General features: G+C 53.1%; 7 protein-coding genes across 7 annotated transcripts; 5 read left to right on the top strand and 2 right to left on the bottom strand.

Moving 5' to 3' along the window:
* Positions 1–758: 758 nt before the first annotated feature.
* On the top strand, positions 759–3,344 carry MGL_0327 (uncharacterized protein; the record flags this gene model as incomplete). Its single annotated transcript, XM_001732500.1, has 1 exon — positions 759–3,344. The coding sequence occupies one exon, from the start codon at positions 759–761 to the stop codon at positions 3,342–3,344; it is 2,586 nt and encodes an 861-aa protein (XP_001732552.1).
* A 358-nt stretch (positions 3,345–3,702) lies between these two features.
* On the top strand, positions 3,703–4,344 carry MGL_0326 (uncharacterized protein; the record flags this gene model as incomplete). Its single annotated transcript, XM_001732499.1, has 1 exon — positions 3,703–4,344. One exon carries the CDS (start codon positions 3,703–3,705, stop codon positions 4,342–4,344), a length of 642 nt encoding a protein of 213 aa, XP_001732551.1.
* Positions 4,345–4,440: 96 nt separating this feature from the next.
* On the bottom strand, positions 4,441–4,950 carry MGL_0325 (uncharacterized protein; the record flags this gene model as incomplete). The annotated part of the gene is made up of 1 exon (XM_001732498.1): positions 4,441–4,950. One exon carries the CDS (start codon positions 4,948–4,950, stop codon positions 4,441–4,443), a length of 510 nt encoding a protein of 169 aa, XP_001732550.1.
* Positions 4,951–5,366: 416 nt separating this feature from the next.
* On the top strand, positions 5,367–8,789 carry MGL_0324 (uncharacterized protein; the record flags this gene model as incomplete). The annotated part of the gene is made up of 1 exon (XM_001732497.1): positions 5,367–8,789. The coding sequence occupies one exon, from the start codon at positions 5,367–5,369 to the stop codon at positions 8,787–8,789; it is 3,423 nt and encodes a 1,140-aa protein (XP_001732549.1).
* A 474-nt stretch (positions 8,790–9,263) lies between these two features.
* Positions 9,264–12,095, top strand: MGL_0323 (uncharacterized protein; the record flags this gene model as incomplete). Its single annotated transcript, XM_001732496.1, has 1 exon — positions 9,264–12,095. The coding sequence occupies one exon, from the start codon at positions 9,264–9,266 to the stop codon at positions 12,093–12,095; it is 2,832 nt and encodes a 943-aa protein (XP_001732548.1).
* Positions 12,096–12,485: 390 nt separating this feature from the next.
* Positions 12,486–13,772, bottom strand: MGL_0322 (uncharacterized protein; the record flags this gene model as incomplete). Its single annotated transcript, XM_001732495.1, has 3 exons — positions 12,486–13,444; positions 13,490–13,708; positions 13,760–13,772. The coding sequence occupies 3 exons, from the start codon at positions 13,770–13,772 to the stop codon at positions 12,486–12,488; spliced, it is 1,191 nt and encodes a 396-aa protein (XP_001732547.1).
* Positions 13,773–14,388: 616 nt separating this feature from the next.
* MGL_0321 (uncharacterized protein) lies at positions 14,389–17,763 on the top strand (the record flags this gene model as incomplete). Its single annotated transcript, XM_001732494.1, has 1 exon — positions 14,389–17,763. One exon carries the CDS (start codon positions 14,389–14,391, stop codon positions 17,761–17,763), a length of 3,375 nt encoding a protein of 1,124 aa, XP_001732546.1.
* Between the last annotated feature and the right edge of the window lie 25 nt (positions 17,764–17,788).

Below are 17,788 nucleotides of genomic sequence, written 5' to 3'. Positions count from 1 at the left end.
AACGGTTGGTCTTGGAAGATGCCAGTCAATTAGCACATTTCAACGACGATTCTTCTACGCATTCTGATCTAGGTGCTACAAGCCAGCTTCTTGCATCTTTGCAGTCCGAGCGCCGGGCGGTGCAAATGCTTCATGATCGTATCTCGCTTGCTTACGAGTATGTCATTGGCGTACAGAACGGGACACGCCCCTACGATGCAGCCATCCTATCGCACATTTCATCTTCCGTCGTACATCGTGGCCCATTACCTGATAATAGTAACGATCACGCAGCAAGCGTCCCATGTTTGCTGCAGCAGAAATCATCCGACGCCATGTTCAGCTCCTACCTTGCCGCGCTTACGAACAATCTACATGCTCTGAACGAGGTACGTTTCTATTTCTGTTTTTGTTCCAACCACTACCCAAATATATCAGATGTCGGAGCTGCACGCTTTTGCATCTTCAGGCACATCGCCAGCGACGGGCCAGCTCCGCTCGCATCCAGCTGCATGGCCAAACATGTAAGTATATGTGCGTATATATACCCCAGACATAGGTGGACACAAACACGTGGATACCACGTGCGCAGCAAGGGTGGTGACGACTATCATCATACTTGTCGCTGGCATTGACATTGCTCCTCGTCAACCCCACTCTCAGTCATTGTCACTGCCGTCGTCAAGCGGTGCTCGCCAACGCCATTTCTTGTTCATTTCTTAAAACACGAAGAAAATACTTGCATCTACTAAACAAGCATCGCCTATGATCTGCAAGCCATGAGCGATGGTATTGATATTGATATTCCCATCCTGGATGATGACTTGTTCAAGGATCGCGCACGAACTTTTGTCGAGTTTCTCGACGACCAGAGCGGTGTCACAGACTACCGCAGTGCTATCAGGCGCATGCTTGCGGCTGATGAGCGCCGATTGATTGTGAATATTGATGACCTGCGCACATACAACCGTGCATACTCGCATGGACTGCTGGATGAGCCCAATGGTTATTTACCGCCATTCGAGCATGCTTTGCAAGTGCTTGTAGAACAGCTTCATGATCCGCTTAAGGATGATATACAGGGCAAGTTGTATCACATTGGGTTGCGGGGGAGCTTTGGTGATAACCATATTAGCACCCGCATGCTCCGGAGTGTGCATCTTGGCAAGATGATGAGCTTGGAGGGCATCGTGACTCGATGTTCTTTGGTGCGACCCAAAATCGTCAAGTCTGTGCATTATTGTGATGCAACGTCGCGCTTTCATATGCGCGAATACCGCGATGCTACCATGTATGGTTCAGGACCGCCCACCACTAGCACGTACCCCACAACGGATGAAAGTGGGAATCGGCTCACGACCGAGTTTGGCCTTAGTACTTACCGTGATCATCAGATGATTAGTATCCAGGAAATGCCCGAGCGAGCGCCGCCAGGCCAATTGCCTCGTAGTGTCGACGTTGTGATGGACGACGATCTCGTGGACCAAGTGAAACCTGGTGATCGCATCCAGTTGGTTGGCATGTACAAGTCACTGGGTAATCGTGTGGGCCAAAGCAACACATCCACGTTTCGTACACTCATGATCGGCAACTACGTGTATGTGCTATCAAATAAGGCTGGTGGTGGCATCTCCCAACTGCCACTCACCGATCTGGATATCCGGCACATCAATAAGATTGCACGACGTGATGAAGTGTTTGATTTGCTCGCACAGTCTCTTGCTCCTTCGATTTTCGGGCACGAGTACCTCAAAAAAGCCGTGCTGCTTATGCTCTTAGGCGGCCAAGAAAAGAACCTGGCTAATGGCACACATATTCGTGGTGATATCAATATTCTCATGGTTGGTGATCCATCGACGGCAAAAAGCCAAATGCTGCGGTTTGTTCTGAACACGGCGCCTTTGGCTATTGCGACGACTGGTCGTGGCAGTAGTGGCGTTGGTTTGACAGCGGCCGTCACAACAGACCGCGAGACTGGCGAACGGCGTCTCGAGGCTGGCGCCATGGTTCTTGCTGATCGTGGTGTCGTATGTATTGACGAGTTTGACAAGATGTCAGACGTCGACCGCGTTGCAATCCACGAAGTCATGGAACAGCAAACCGTGACCATTGCCAAGGCGGGGATCCACACCACACTGAATGCTCGTTGTTCAGTTATTGCCGCCGCTAATCCGATCTATGGCCAGTACGATGTTCACAAGGAGCCTGGACGCAACATTGCGCTTCCAGATTCGTTGCTATCGCGATTTGACTTGCTCTTTGTAATCACAGACGACATTGACGAGAAACGGGATCGCTTGATTTCTGAGCACGTTCTTCGAATGCACAGGTATGTCCAGCCTGGGCAGCCTGCTGGTGTACCAGCGAAAGACAATCTCGACCAGGTGTTAGAAGTCGGCGACAGCGGGAACGACGATGAACGGCACCAGCGTGAACCGGATGACGAACTACCGTTCGAAAAGTATAACCCGCTCCTTCACATGGGCCTTCAAGGGGATCGCCGTCAGCAGGTGCTTTCGATCGCATTTGTCAAGAAATATCTGCAGTATGCCAAGTCACGGATTGCTCCTGTACTGACGCCCAGTGCCGCTGCCTGGATCTCGAATGTGTATGCGAATCTTCGAAATGATGAACAAAGTGGCAATGTGCGTCGAACTGCGCCTCTCACGGCGCGGACACTCGAGACATTGATTCGTCTGGCAACCGCGTATGCCAAGGCACGTCTAAGCCAGTCGATCGAGGAGCAGGATGCCGAGGCAGCAGAGGCTATTTTGCGGTATGCGCTGTTCAAAGAGGTGATGCATTCGCGCACAACAAGCAAGCGGCGCAAAACAAAACGCGATCAAAGTGCGGGCGACGACGAGGACGATGATGATGAGAATGCTGCGTTTGATTCAGATGACATGGACCAAGATGAGACCGATCGACAGCTGGGCGGAAAATCCGCGATGCAGACGCAGAGTTTTTCTGGTCAGAACGTGTATGGGACCCGAGCATCCACTCGTGCAGCGGCGGCAGCCGTAACAACAGAGACATCTGCTGCCACCTCAACTGTGTCCGCGTCGTCACCGGCATCACGAACACCGCAACCACCGACATCTTCAGAACAGCTTAGGTCGCGTGCCGTGCCAAAACCGAGTCGAAACGAAGCTGCGTGGAAGTCTTTCCGTGCGCGAGCAGCTAACGCGTTGTCAAGCACGTTTGCTGAAGATGAGTTTGTGGACTTGGCTACATTATTGCATGCTGTGAATGCGGCTGGCCCGCCCATCAGTGAGGAAGATGCACGTGTAGCTCTTGAGGCGATGAGTGAAGAGAACCAAGTAATGCTTGCAGAAGGTGCGTGTTCATGTGCAGGACGTTGCTGACGAATCCCAGATATTGTGTACAAGATTTGATAGTCATTACGCGTCGTAATCCCAACTTACATCGCTATGCGGAAGATTGCATTAAGGGCGACGGGTACATAATTCCCATACAAATCAACTGGTCCATGACGCGCCTGGCGCTGCTCGCTGCATGTGTCGCGCGGTGCAAGCCAAAATGCCGCGCGCGCAGCGCGTGCCAACGCGCACGCATAGAGCGAGCAGAGGTGTCAAATGCGCGAGGGGCTGAGTGCAGGTGTATCACGTTCGGCCGAGGAGTGTGTGTCGAAAGCCGCTCAGGGCCCGCGTGACATGACCGTGAACGTTTGCGCCTAGAACGACGAGCATCCATCAGACGAGAATGGCGGCGGAGTCGAACTATGACTATTTATTCAAAGTCGTGCTGATTGGTGACTCGGGCACAGGTAAATCGAACCTGCTGTCACGATTCACGCGAAACGAGTTTAGTCTGGACAGTCGCAGCACGATTGGTGTGGAATTCGCGACTCGAAGCATCAACGTCGACGGCAAGACAATCAAGGCGCAGATTTGGGATACAGCAGGTCAGGAGCGCTATCGTGCTATTACGTCTGCATACTACCGTGGTGCAGTAGGTGCGCTTCTCGTATATGATATTGCAAAGCACTCAACCTACGTGAATGTGTCGCGTTGGCTCAAAGAACTGCGCGATCATGCTGACAGCAACATTGTTGTCATGCTTGTTGGCAACAAAAGTGATCTGAGGCACCTGCGTGCAGTACCAACCGAAGAGGCCAAGGCGTTCGCTGCAGAAAACAACTTGTCGTTTATCGAGACGTCCGCTTTGGATGCATCTAATGTCGAGCAGGCGTTCCAAAACATTCTGACGGAAATTTACCATATTGTGTCGAACAAGGCACTTCAGTCTTCGGACGATGTCATCAAACCCAGTGGCGGTGAGACCATTTCTGTGCAGCCATCGACTGATGATGGCGGCCAGACCAAGAAAGGTGGCTGCTGTTAACGTTGTATGCATGAGTAGATACATATAGTTGGATATACGCTCGGGAAGCGCGAGATATGCCTAACGCCGCAATAAGGCTCGGAGCGCGTAGCCTAACTATGGACCTGTGGTTCCCGCATACAACCGAGTGTACATCGCACACATTGAGCGATACGCGATATGGTCGCCTGTGCGCAATAGGTTCGCAGCATCGACGTTTAGCGGGCTGTCGGCCTCAGGGCTGTCCAGCAGCGCTACAACGGCCGTGCATGCGCTATGAAGTGACCATGCAGGAGACCACTGCGTCTTGAGCACGTCCAGACAGATTTCCCCTGTCTTCCAGTGTACATTGGGATGAAAAATCCGTGTGCGAAAGTGCATTGTCGGAGGCTTCATTGGATAAGTCTCCGGCACTTGGATATGCACTTCAAAGTATCCGCCTTTGTACATGCCATCAACCGGTGCATGCAATATAGCGCGCCAAGACCGCAAGTCATCGTCATTTATGGGTCGAAGATCTAGCACGTGCTCATCATCGAGCTGCTCAGCTGCCTTGCGCTCATGCGCTAGGCGGCGCATGGACCCGGTAGCAGCAGAACCGCTTCCTCCTGTATCATCTCGATTCATTCCTCTACAAAAGTATATTTGCTGAGTGTTCGAAATTAATGCTGCGGTGGGGGATGCAGGGAGCCAAGAGTATTGTGCGAAGCTTTACGATGGTGAAATCCCACGGTAGGTCTTGCTAGTTGCGAACGCGTACGCAGACAGGCTTCATTCGTGGGGTTTGCTGTGTCTAAAACCCACCTCCATTAGTGATTTGACACCTTAAAGGCAGAAAACAGCGTGGGTTGTTTCCACATGGCGAAACCCTACTTATTTTTCAAATTTGATAAGGGAGATTGTTGTCGCCGCAAATTCAACTCCTCAAGAGAGCGGGAAAACAGATAATATTTTCGTATCCCTTCTCTGTAACATCGGCCTAGTTAACTGCCAGACGCCGCCTTCCCATCACCTAACGTCGCGGGCTCATGCAGCCGTACGGCATGCATCCATGGAGTGAGCGTGCAGTGGTGCATCCACCGCATGCAAACACCATGCAAATGCCGCCACGCGCTGGCCCGTCTGGTAGAGACGAACACACGGGTCGACTAAGCCACCGGCCCATTCGCCACTCATATAACGGCAGTGAAGACGCTTGGATTAGTTCACCACATCGACAACAGGCCCAGATGGCAGTTTCGTATGCGAATCGGGCGTACCCGTCATCCAACATGCAGAGCCGCGGCTCTACGACGCCTTCGAGTGAGTCGGCAGATCGAGTCATCATCCAGGCCACCCTCGACAATGAGCATTTTTCCGTTGTTAACGTCACGGGCCTTGACTCCGCGCCCACAATCCGCGAGATGATCTTGCGCAAACTCAAGCTTCCATGGACTGATTTGCACCAATGGGGTCTGTTCCGCACAGAAATTGGCGAATCCGATCTGACTCACTCGCCACTCATTGACGACGATACCCTCCTTGCTTTGTGCCTACAGCTCGGCGATGACAAGGGCACGATCAAATTTCGTGTTTTGAGTATGCTTCCATCTACTGACGATGTACGAGACCGTGTAAATCAACCACCTGTGTATGCTAGCCCATCCAAAGTTCCTTATGCGTGGTCGTCTCCTGACAGGACTTTTGCTCAAGTGCGGCCTCCTTCACTTCCACCCCAGACATTGCCAGTACCCCCGCTACAGCCCTCACAGTCACAGAGACCTCACATACCGTCATCGAAACACGCGCCACCATTGTCTGCCCCGTTCGCGTTGAATATGTCGCCACTCGATGCACCGACGGGTACAGGTGTGCGACACGTACCAGGCGTGAAGCGCCGACCACCGTCTTGGTCGATGCCCAATTCATCGATCATTCCTGGTCCTTCCACGATTCCTCTAAATGATGCTTTCTTGACACCCTACACGAACCGACACATGTCACCGAACGCCGCCATAATGCCTATCTCGTCAAGTTTCCCGTCTTTGCAGCCCGGCATGGTTATACCAATGTCGAAGAAAACCGAAGACCTTCGTTTGTCTACATCACCGCATCTTGTCCCTCCCATGTACCCACCAGCATGGCACCCATCCTCGTCGATGCCTGTGCCTGCTGTGCATCCCTCGCCTAATGGCCGTCCTGCGTCATCTGCGTACGAAACGCCAAACCTGAGTTCTTCCCCTTGCATGGATGAACCGCCTGCAGCCGTGGGCGGGGCGCGTCGTGCGCCTCATGTTCCAAGCCTTAGTCTTGTCCCTGGGCATGCTCTTGGTCAAGAGCATGGTTCAATTCCCGCATCAATTACCATGACAAATCCTTCCTCAGCCCCAGCGTCCTCTCCCACTTCTTTATCTGGTTCTGCCTCCTCGTCTGCGCCGGCACCTACGCCGGCGCTCCCTCCATCGATGATTCCCGGCTTCGCACGAGAGCGGCCGAAAGCTCGAACCACGTCCAACTCGAGCGATGCTCGGCCACTTCTTGACGACCACATATACCCAACTTCCTATCGAGGCTCGGAATACAGTTCTGCTGCTCGTCCGCTGCCATTGCCATCCCCCAACAGCTCTTCGCCTATGTCCTCGCAAATTTCGCCGTGGCGCTCTGAGGAGCATGTTGACTCCAACGACCATTCTGCGCGTGACACGCCATCAGCCGTATCGACGCCGCTTTCAGACCATGACAGTACGGACGGCTCAATGCAACGCTTGCTTGCACATCTTCGAGTGTCGCAAGATCGAAAGAGCGCTGCATGCGAGTTTGACTCGTTTGCCGACGACACGCTGGGTGGCACGTTTGCGCAACCGCTGGATGCGGCCACGCTTACATCTCACCCACTCGAGTCAGATATTGTCCATGCGTCGCCACAGGCAACAACGCCACGTGATGGATCGCGCCCTGTGCTGTCGCTGTCGATTTCGCCACCGCCTGAGCGAGTGGAATCGTCAGCTCAAGTAGCTCCCCCTCAAGCGACGATGCATGCACGGGAGAAGAGCGGCACAAGCTGGGCGCTGCGTCCACCTGCGGAGGAACTGTACGAACAACTTGATAACCTGTTTCCGCGACATGACCTGGACAAGCCACTAAATGATATGGGTCTTTCACCGCAGCCCAAAAGTGAAACGCCTCCGTCTGCGCATAAGGACGAGCGAGGTGCTGCCGGCACTGCTCTTGTGGGCGGCGAGTCAGGAGCAGCTAACGGGAGTGGAGTGGTAAACGGCGGCGGAGCGAATCTGAACACAGGTGGCACTACGTCGTCTGGATCAGCGCCCAAGACACGTCGTGCCCCGCGTGGGCTCTCGCGACATCAACATCACTCGATCCGTGTCATTGCACAAAACCGACGACAGCTGCTGGAAAAGACAAAGCAAGAGGAACGACGACAAATGCACAGGAACGATGAGCTCCTGAATAGACGGCGCAGCACGAAACTGTGGGGTGGGCGCATGGTTGAGATGCGGACGAATGGTGCCAATTCTGTGGGCATTGTGCCGAATGGCCTGACTGAGTCGGATCCGGAGAACCGGCCTGTATTCAAATGGGTAAAGGGTGAACTTATCGGCAAGGGCACGTACGGTCGCGTGTATCTCGCACTGAATGCAACAACTGGCGAGATGATTGCTGTCAAGCAGGTTGAGCTCCCGCGCACAGCGGCCGACCGTGACTCGTCGCGGCAGCGGAGCATAGTGTCAGCCCTCAAGTCCGAGATCGAGACACTGAAGGACTTGGATCATCCAAATGTGGTCACGTGCCTCGGCTTCGAAGAGACGCTCGACACACTAAGTATCTTTCTTGAGTATGTACCAGGTGGCTCGATCGGCAGTTGCCTGCGCCGTTATGGAAAGTTTGAAGAGGACATGACGAGCTCGTTTCTGAACCAGACGCTCCAGGGTCTTGCCTACTTGCACAAGCAAGGTATTTTGCATCGTGATTTGAAGGCAGACAATCTGCTTGTCGATTATCAAGGTACATGCAAGATTTCTGATTTCGGCACAGTGCGTCGAAGTGAGGACATTTATGCGAATGTCGAGAACATGTCCTTGCAGGGTACGATTTTCTGGATGGCGCCTGAGGTCGTGAGCCTCTCACGCAAGGGTTACAGCGCGAAGGTGGATATTTGGAGTCTGGGCTGTGTCGTTCTTGAAATGCTTGCTGGACGACGCCCTTGGTCGGACGAAGAAGCCATCCAGGCTATGTTCAAAATTGGTGCACAAAGACGTGCTCCGCCTGTGCCTCCCGACGTCAAGCTCTCGAAACCTGCAGCCCACTTCTTGCGAAATTGCTTTGAAATTGACCCGGATCGTCGGCCCACAGCTGCGCGTCTGCTTGAGCATGTGTTTGCGTGGCCGTCGCCTAACTGGTGCTTTGAAGACAGTGGCCTTTACAAGCTTCTGTGCCAGTCGAAGCCACCACCCGCCTCTCACTCATAGCTTCTCGGCTTTGTTTTTCTGGCATATGGATTCCCCACGTCCCGCTCTTGATGCTTGCTTCGGTCTGATGGTAGATTGTGTGATATTATGCTCAGCCTAATGACTTGCTGAATCGTTCTACAGGCGTCACTTGTATTTTTTCTTCTTAGTCTCTCCCATCGATTGTGCCCCGTATTTTTTTTTCCACGCGCCGCCCCACCCCTGACGCCATCCTTGTGTACACCGAATGGAGGCGCTGGGCGTTTGCACTTACGTAATTCTTCTTTTGTGCAACACCAGATGGTCAAGAATGTGTGTGGATTTATGTGCAGACACGCACACAAACACACACTCACCCACACGCACGCGCCTGACGTCATCAATCTACAGATACACACACGCACGCACCCACACCGAGTCTTTACTCTCACCTTTCTTTTTTTGTGGATTAGCGACAGGCGGATTCCCTAATTGCGTCTGCAATCGTGGTCGTTCATGAGTAGCAGTGAAGCAGCGGCGGTGGCAGCAACCGCAGCTTCCCATCCAGACGTGTCGTCTGTCCTTGCGGCGCTGCAGGCACTTTATCATGATCCCAATTCTAGCGCTAAGCAGGAAGCGAACCTTGCCTTGCTGCAGTTCCAAAAAACGCCGCAGGCATGGAACACGGCGAATACTCTGTTGCTGTCGCAGGATCTGCCATTGGAGTCGCGACTTTTTTCTGCGCAGACTTTCCGCTCCAAAGTCACCTTTGACTTGGAGCAGCTGGAAGGAGCGTCGCAGGAACAGCTGCGCGATACACTCTTACATGCATTGGACATGTATGCTTCTGGGCCACGTGTAATCCAGACACAACTTTGTTTGGCGCTAGCGGCTCTTGCACTGCAAATGCCTGAATCACGCTGGGGCGCCGTGATCCCACAGATGATCGAACGCTTTGGCAGCGCGCCCACGACTGTGGGAGTGCTTCTCGAGTTTCTCACGGTGCTTCCTGAAGAAGTGTCGATGAACCACAGGATCCCTATCGACAATGCCGCGTACCATGAGCGTGTTCCCCGGCTGCTTACGCAGCATGCACCGACCGTGCTCCAGGTGCTTTACATGTACATCCGTGCAGATGGCGTGACGACGCCGATTCAGGCGATGATTCTGGCTTGCCTTCGGAGCTGGCTCAAGGCAGGTGAGGTATCCGCGCTGCAGCTCGCAGAAACGCCGCTGCTTGCGTGTGCATTTGATGCACTCCAGAACGAGGAGCTCTTCGACACCGCTGTCGATGTCGTGTGTGACCTGATCAACGAGACGCAGGAAATTCACGAGAATCAGTCTGTCATTGAACAGATTTTACCGCGTCTTGAGGAGCTGCGTCCTGCACTTGCGGCGGCTGGTGATGACGAGGACCGTGTGCGTGGCCTCTGCCGCATCTTTGTCCAGGCCGGCGAGACGTATCACGCGCTCATCTTACAACACACGGCCGCGCTCCTGCCGATTGTCCAAACGGTCTTGGACTGTGCGTCGTACCACGACCTGGACATTGTGCAGATCACGTTCCGCTTCTGGTACCTGCTGGCGTCCGACGTGCACAAGGCACTGGAGCAGGGCGAGTCGTCTGCGTTGCCGTTCCGTGGTGTGTATGAGCAGCTGTTTGCTGTCATTCTACGGCATCTTCGATTCCCTAATGATGACGAAGACACACTCACCGGCCAGGAGCGCGATGACTTCCGCAGCTTCCGCCACTACATGGGCGACACGCTCAAAGACTGCTGCTATGTCCTGGGTGCAGAGGCATGTATTGCACGCTCGCTGCATCTCATTGAGTCGGCGTTGGCCCAAGCGTCGCCAGAGCTGCATTGGCAGGATATGGAAGCGCCACTGTTTTCTATGCGCTCCATGGGTGGCCAAATCGATATTCAGACCAGCGACGTCGTCCCGAGTGTATTTGCGCTTGTGCCTCGCTTGCCCCCGCACCCACGGCTTCGGTACGCGGGCCTGCTGGTAATTTCCCGCTTCACTGAGTGGGTCGCAGAGCATCCCGAGCATCTTCACGAAGTGCTGTCATTTATCACGACAGGCTTCGATGGCTCTGACAAAGACATTGCCGCTGCTGCCGCGCAGGCGATGAACTTCCTGTGCCAGGACTGTCGCGAACATCTCGTGCCATACTATCCGCAGCTCCTGGAATTCTTCCGCACAGTGTATGATCATCTCGCCGTTGACGACCTACTTGCCGTTTCTGAAGCACTCACGCACGTCATCACAGCGATGTCTTCCGCTGCGGCTGCGTCAGATGCGCTTCTCCGCCTGGCTGAGCCTCTTCTCCAGAGCGTGCATGACGTAAGTGCACTGCCAAATGCGACAAAACCCGACCTGATGCGCGCGGCTGATCGCATGGAGCAACTTGCCCGGATCTTACAGGTCATGGGCGTCTCGCTCGCAAGTACGCTGCCAGAAGCGTGTGCATCTACGTGTTCGCAAGCGTATGCGATCCTCGACCGGCTGCTCGAGCGGTATGGAGACGTCTTTTTCATCTCTGAGCGTACGTCTGCTTTGATCCGTCGTGCGCTCATCTTCTTTGGCGATCGCGCCGAGCCGACGCTGCCAGCCTTGCTTGACCGCTTTGCTTCGTGCCTGGAAGCCACGGGTTTCTCTGGCTATGTATGGATCATTGGCAAGTCCATGGATCAATATGGCGCACAAGCGAATGACATTCTTCGTGCACAGCTGGGTCATGCGATGGATCGTACAACACACAAAGTCATGAGCCTTCTGGCTGCGGCGCCTGCGCCCGATGCAATCTCAGACGTCCTGGATGACTACCTGCACTCGTGTCTCGTGACCATCCAGACGGCTCCGGCACTCCTCTTCGGCTCAGCATCTTTCTCTCATTCATATGCGATCGCTGTCCAAGCACTGTGTGCACTTTCACCAAGCCTCGTTGGAATTGCTACCGATGTCGTACGTGCCATTGTTGAGTATGCGCGCGAGGCTCCTGCTCCTGACCACACACTTGTCCAGACCATCCGCGTGGTCGTTGGCGAGCGCGGCTCTGACACTGTGCGTACGATCCTGCTTGGCCTGGTCACCCATTTCCCACCGGAGAACATGCCCGTCGTAGTGGCCATTATGCGTGCATTAGCACTCGACTACCCTCACGAGCTGACAACCTGGACTATTTCAGCTGCACAGATGCTTCCTTTGGAAGCGGTTCCTGATGCGGATCGGACCAAGTTTATCGAGCATGTGCAAACCACAGCGCCACTTGAAGAGACAATCAAGCCTAGTCTAGTGCGTTTGTACGGAGCGTCACGCAAATCTCGCGAGAGAGGTACGTAGACCTTATATGCATCCTGGGTGTGACCCAAGCACCCCACTTTCCTCCGCCTTTTTTTATTTTCTCTTTTTTTCTTCAACTGACCAGCAGCGCAACTAGACAAAGCACCATGAGAAGTGCCTTTACTTCGCAGCCTGTCCATGCCGCATCCAAGCAACATACTATTTGGCGAGCGAACCCCCTCTCCCTCCCTTCCTTCCCCTTATTACTAGCAACAGTTACGTGATGCCACTGACTTGGTACTGTTGCGCACGACTCGCAGCCGAAAAACGTACATCTCTTACAAATCTAGTGCCACGCGCGTACTCAGCTCTGTCAATGGTGTACATGATTTACTGTTGCGCTCGCTACGATCATAGTATAGACATTGGGGTTCCATGGATTGAGTCTCGTTATTCTGCTCCAGATTCTTGCATGAAGTTGAGATGCTTTTGGATATCGGCCGCCGAGACAGATGGTCGCACAGCATGAAGTGCCCTGAGAAAGTCATTCATAACAAGGACAGGCTCTTTGAGCTCGTTCGAAGCAATATCCATCCATGTCATTTCACGCGCGTCTGGATCACCCGGTGAGCAGGGCGTGTATTTCTCCTGCATGGAGCCATCGTCAGCAGTCTCTAGCACCAGCTTGAAGTGAGTAGCATTCATAACACGACGCACTGGCTGCATCAGAGCTTCACGAACGACGACAGCCACGTCAGCACCTGAGTACCCTTCCGTTTCGGCGGCCAGCGTCCGAAGATCTTTATGTGTCAGATTGCATGGCGTAGCACCAATGTTCAGTTCGAACATGCGGCGGCGCGCATCCAGCTCGGGTAGCGGTATGTATACACGCTTTTCAAAGCGTCGCTTGATCGCCGAGTCAAGGGCCCATGGGATGTTTGTTGCGCCCAGAACCAATACATCCGTTTGGTCGTCGTTGTTGACGCCGTTCATCTGAACAAGAAACTCGGTCTTAATACGCCGGCTTGCCTCGCTCTCAGCTTCGTTGCGCGTACCGCACAACGAATCGACCTCGTCAATAAAGATAATCGATGGTCGTGCTTCACGGGCCATAGCAAACAGCTGCTTAACCAGCCGCTCACTCTCTCCCATCCACTTCGACACAAGGTCAGAGCTTGACACGCTAAAGAACGTGCTGTTCGACTGTGTCGCGACGGCCTTTGCAAGAAACGATTTTCCCGTACCTGGTGGACCGTACAGAAGAATGCCACTCCATGGCTTCCGCTTGCCTGTAAAGAGCTGAGGAAACTTGATCGGTAAAATCACCGCTTCTTTCAGCGCATCTTTCGCACTCGATAGACCAGCGACGTCATCCCAGCTCACATTCGGCCGCTCCGTCAAAATCACATCTGTTCATATAAGCACATGAATTTGTGCGTGTGCATCGTACGTACTCGACAGGCCGGAGCGCAACTTGCGTGTCTCAGCATCCATGTCATCAGTGTCGCCTTTGCTGCTGGAAGCACCAATCGTGCTCTTTCCCGACCCGCCACCACCATCGGCATTCTCAACTTGAGCAACTTTCCCCAGATGTTCTTTCAGCTTTTCCGCTCGATCCAAGTACTCGACAAACTTGGCACGAATCAGTTGCTTCAACTTGTCATTCTTTTCGTCTGGCACAGGTGTTGGCATGCCCAATGGGACACAGCGCTAGTCTTACTTACATTTGATGGACATCATGAAATAATCCAGACTGTTTTGATATTGGACATATGCTTCTTGGTAATTGTGCTTCACATCTTCGTCAATGGCTCTCTGCACGATATCAATCGCACGCTTTCACCAACGTGTGAGTCTATTTTCTCATGCATCATTCATGTACACATACGTTTAGAAAGTCAGTTTGCGCCCTGTATCGTTAGCACTTCTAGCTCTTGGCCTCTTCTCATCCATCTTGGCAGAACTTCCACACGCACATCAAAGATCGTTTTTCACAACGAAGTAGCCCCCAGCCTGTCCAGCGGTGGGCCTCAGTGGGAGAATTAGTGTTGTGGAGGTGTTCAACAGTCAGGCGTCAACCACTGGGTTGGCCGCTGACGAAAGCGTGGGGTGGGTTTGGTGAGCGAATGGTGAATGGTGTGATGTAGTGGAGGACAAAGCAAACTACCGAGTGTAAGTGTACGCGATCCACTCCAGCTTTACTACGGCGTCGCCCCCTTTCGTGCGTGCGATCGGGTCACGTCGGTCACCTCTCTCTTACACACTTCTTGCTGCTAAAGAGAGTGAGTGAGAAGCAACTCAATACGAAAGCATTTCGACTCTCTTGATGCTTGGTGCGACTCATCACGCAAGCATGTCTAATCAGCATGCTTTAAGACCGCCGGAGTCTGGATGGAGGAGTCATGATACAGAGGTCGCATTAGCTACGCCAGGTCTACATCCCCCCGAAGAGTCTAGGGAACAGCCTGTAAAGATGTCTGCTGTCCCTAACGAAACCGCGACTACAGCGCCTGGCTCAGTAGTATCAGCATCAACCGTCCACCAACAATATCCTCGTTGGTTCCGCCCCCAGAGGCAAGATTCATCGTTCTCTGACACGAACACACCAATATCACCACACCCTATTCGTTCGCAACTTGCGCATCTATGGCGCGGTAAACAAGAATCCCCACGTGTGTCACCGCCAGAAAACGAAGAACGTCCAGCTAATATCGTCGCAGAGTTACAACTGGGACTGTTCTCGGCCGCCTTGCTCAAGATGAAAATTGAGCGCGATGAACAAGATATTCCGCGTATTCCTGTGCTTTTACAATACTTGCAAGTCCTAGTCACTGATTCGGTGCACATGCCGAGTTCCGGCCATGTCGTGTACCGCATTGAGCTCAGGTATGGCTCGGGCATGCTAGCCTGGGTCATATATCGTGAGATGCGCGACTTTTTTTCTCTTCATGCATACTATCGTACACAAGATGTTGCGGCAACACTTTCGAGGCGACTCACGCTTGACTCCGAGTCGGACAGGGTAGTTCCTAGTTTCCCGAAAGGCAGCTTCACGAGTCGGCTGACTCGACAGTGGCAACACGACAGCAAGGAACGGCAGGAAACACAAGATCGCGCATACAGAGCTGCACTAACGGAGTACTTGACGAAGTTGATCAAGTTTGTCATGTTTCGTCCGGAGGCGAACCGGCTGTGCCGGTTCTTAGAGCTCAGTGCCATGGGTCTTCAGATCGCATCTCTGAGTGGACATCTAGGAAAGCAGGGCTACCTGCAAATCAAATCCAAAAGTTCTTGGCGCGATACGCAAGCCTTCATGAAGCTTCCGCACCGCCATCACCCAAGGTGGTTCATTGTGCGTGAGAGTTATATTGTAATTGTAAGCGACATACAAAGCCTGAGGGTGCTCGATGTTTTTTTGATGGACCAGGAGTTTGAAGTGGTGAGAAAACATACGCTTCGAAGCTCGTCGCTTAAGCATGCTCCCGATGAGAAAGACGAGCAGATCGTCGGCGAGCACGAGCAGCATTCTACGGGCACAGTCAGTGACTACGTGAAGCGGCACCGCTTCGATATTTCCAATGCCGAGCGTAAGCTGAAACTTGTTGCTCGCTCGGAGCGGGAGATGGAGCAGTTTTTGCTGAGCCTCAAGTATGCGGCTCATTACAATCCTTTCGGCAAGCGGAATCGCTTCGGCAGCTTCGCACCTATCCGCAGGCATGTCGTCGCCCAGTGGCTTGTTGATGGGCGCGACTACTATTGGAACCTGTCCGAAGCAATCCTCCATGCACATGAGCGAATCTACATTCACGATTGGTGGCTCTCGCCTGAGCTGTACCTGCGGCGACCCGGGACACCTGAATGGCGTCTAGATAATTTGCTCTTGAAAAAGGCGCAAGAAGGTGTGCGTATTTATGTGATCTTGTACAACGAGGTGTCAAATCAGTTCACGCCCACGGATTCCGGCTATGCAAAAACACGCCTGATGTCTCTGCATCCCAACATTGTCGTGCAGCGCTCGCCGAGCCATTTAAAAACTGGCACGTTTTACTGGGCGCACCATGAGAAGCTATGCGTCATTGACGAAATGCTCGCATTTATGGGCGGCTTTGACTTGTGCTTTGGTCGCTACGATACACCATCACATGCGCTCGTCGATGATGCCGAGATTGAAGGGCATTCAGGCGCAGATCCAAACTTTCTCGGCCCTGTGCGAAACGGCGCCGAAGCACACATATGGCCTGGGCAGGATTATGCTAATGAGCGTGTTGTAGAGTGGCAGACGCTTTCGAAGCCAGAAATGGACTTGATTCCACGCGACAAGGTGCCTCGTATGCCTTGGCATGACACAGGTGTGCAGATCATGGGTCAACCCGCGCGAGATCTGTGTCGGCACTTTTGCCAGCGGTGGAACATGCTACTTCGCACCAAAAAACACACGCGCCGCATGGATTTTTTGCTTCCACCGTCTGACCTGAAGCCAGAAGATCTTGATCACTACGGATTGCGGGGCACCTGTGAGGTGCAAATCTGCCGTTCTGCAGGTCCTTGGAGTCTTGGCACGCCCAAGATGATTGAGCATTCGATCCAGACCGCTTACCTGAAGGCCATCGAGCAAAGTGATCACTTTGTTTATGTGGAGAACCAATTCTTTGTATCATCCACGATCATGGACAGCACAGAAATCGAGAATAGCATTGGCCTTGCACTCGTTGAGAGAATTGTTCGAGCACACCGCGATAAAACACCGTGGCGTGCGATTATCGTGATACCCGCCACACCCGGCTTCCCAATGGCGTACGATCATGCTGAAAGCGGCTCTGTGCGGCTCATCTCATCGCTGCAGTACCTGTCGATTGCACGTGGCCCCCATTCGATCTTCGCGCGCCTACGGTCAGTTGGCATCGATCCCCATGCGTACATTGGCTTCTTTTCTTTGCGTGCTTGGGGCCGCATGCGACATGGCCAGCTCACAACCGAGCAAGTATATTTGCATGACAAAGTACTTATCGCGGACGATCGACTTGCCATTATTGGGAGTGCCAATATCAATGAACGCAGTCAGCGGGGCGACCGTGACTCCGAACTTGCTTGCATTGTACGTGACGAAGACATGATCCCTTCAAGTATGGCTGGCCGACCGTACAAGGTCGGTCGCTTTCCTCATACACTTCGTGTCCGTCTGATGCGAGAACATGTGGGACTTGATGTCGACCAGATTGAGGTTGGTGTGCTTGAACACTTGTCTGCTACGTCGCCTGTGTTGCAACACACCACCAGCTCAGAAATGGTTGATGAAACGACTGTTTCGGCGACAAAGGCTACCCGAATCATGTCCACGGTCGACCCAAGCACAGCAGATCTGCATGGATCTACGAAGCCTTCTTTCTTTCCAAACAGCTTGCTGGATCCGCTCGCCTGCTACGACTCTGTGTGGAAAATGGTTGCTGCTCATAATACAAGCATTTTCCGCGATGTGTTTCATTGCGTGCCTGACGATGAGATCAAGACTTGGGCTGCTTACAAGACAGCAATACAACATTATGAGCATGTGACAAGTTCAGGACCTGGGGGACTTACATCAGAAGAGGCAGCTGCATTGATTGATCGCCTGACGATGTGTTGTGGTACCCTCATTGAGCATCCGACAGAGTTTTTGGAGCGCGAAGCAGCTGCAGGTAATTACTTATTTCCGATGGATCATATTAATCCCGTCATTGTCTTTGACTAACATGTCAACGACGTATGAGAGGGGA

The sequence above is a fragment of the Malassezia globosa genome (genome assembly GCF_000181695.2).
Source record: "Malassezia globosa CBS 7966 chromosome Unknown mgl_sf_1.1, whole genome shotgun sequence".
NCBI lineage: Eukaryota > Fungi > Basidiomycota > Malasseziomycetes > Malasseziales > Malasseziaceae > Malassezia > Malassezia globosa.
This window is presented reverse-complemented; position numbering and strand designations above follow the sequence as displayed.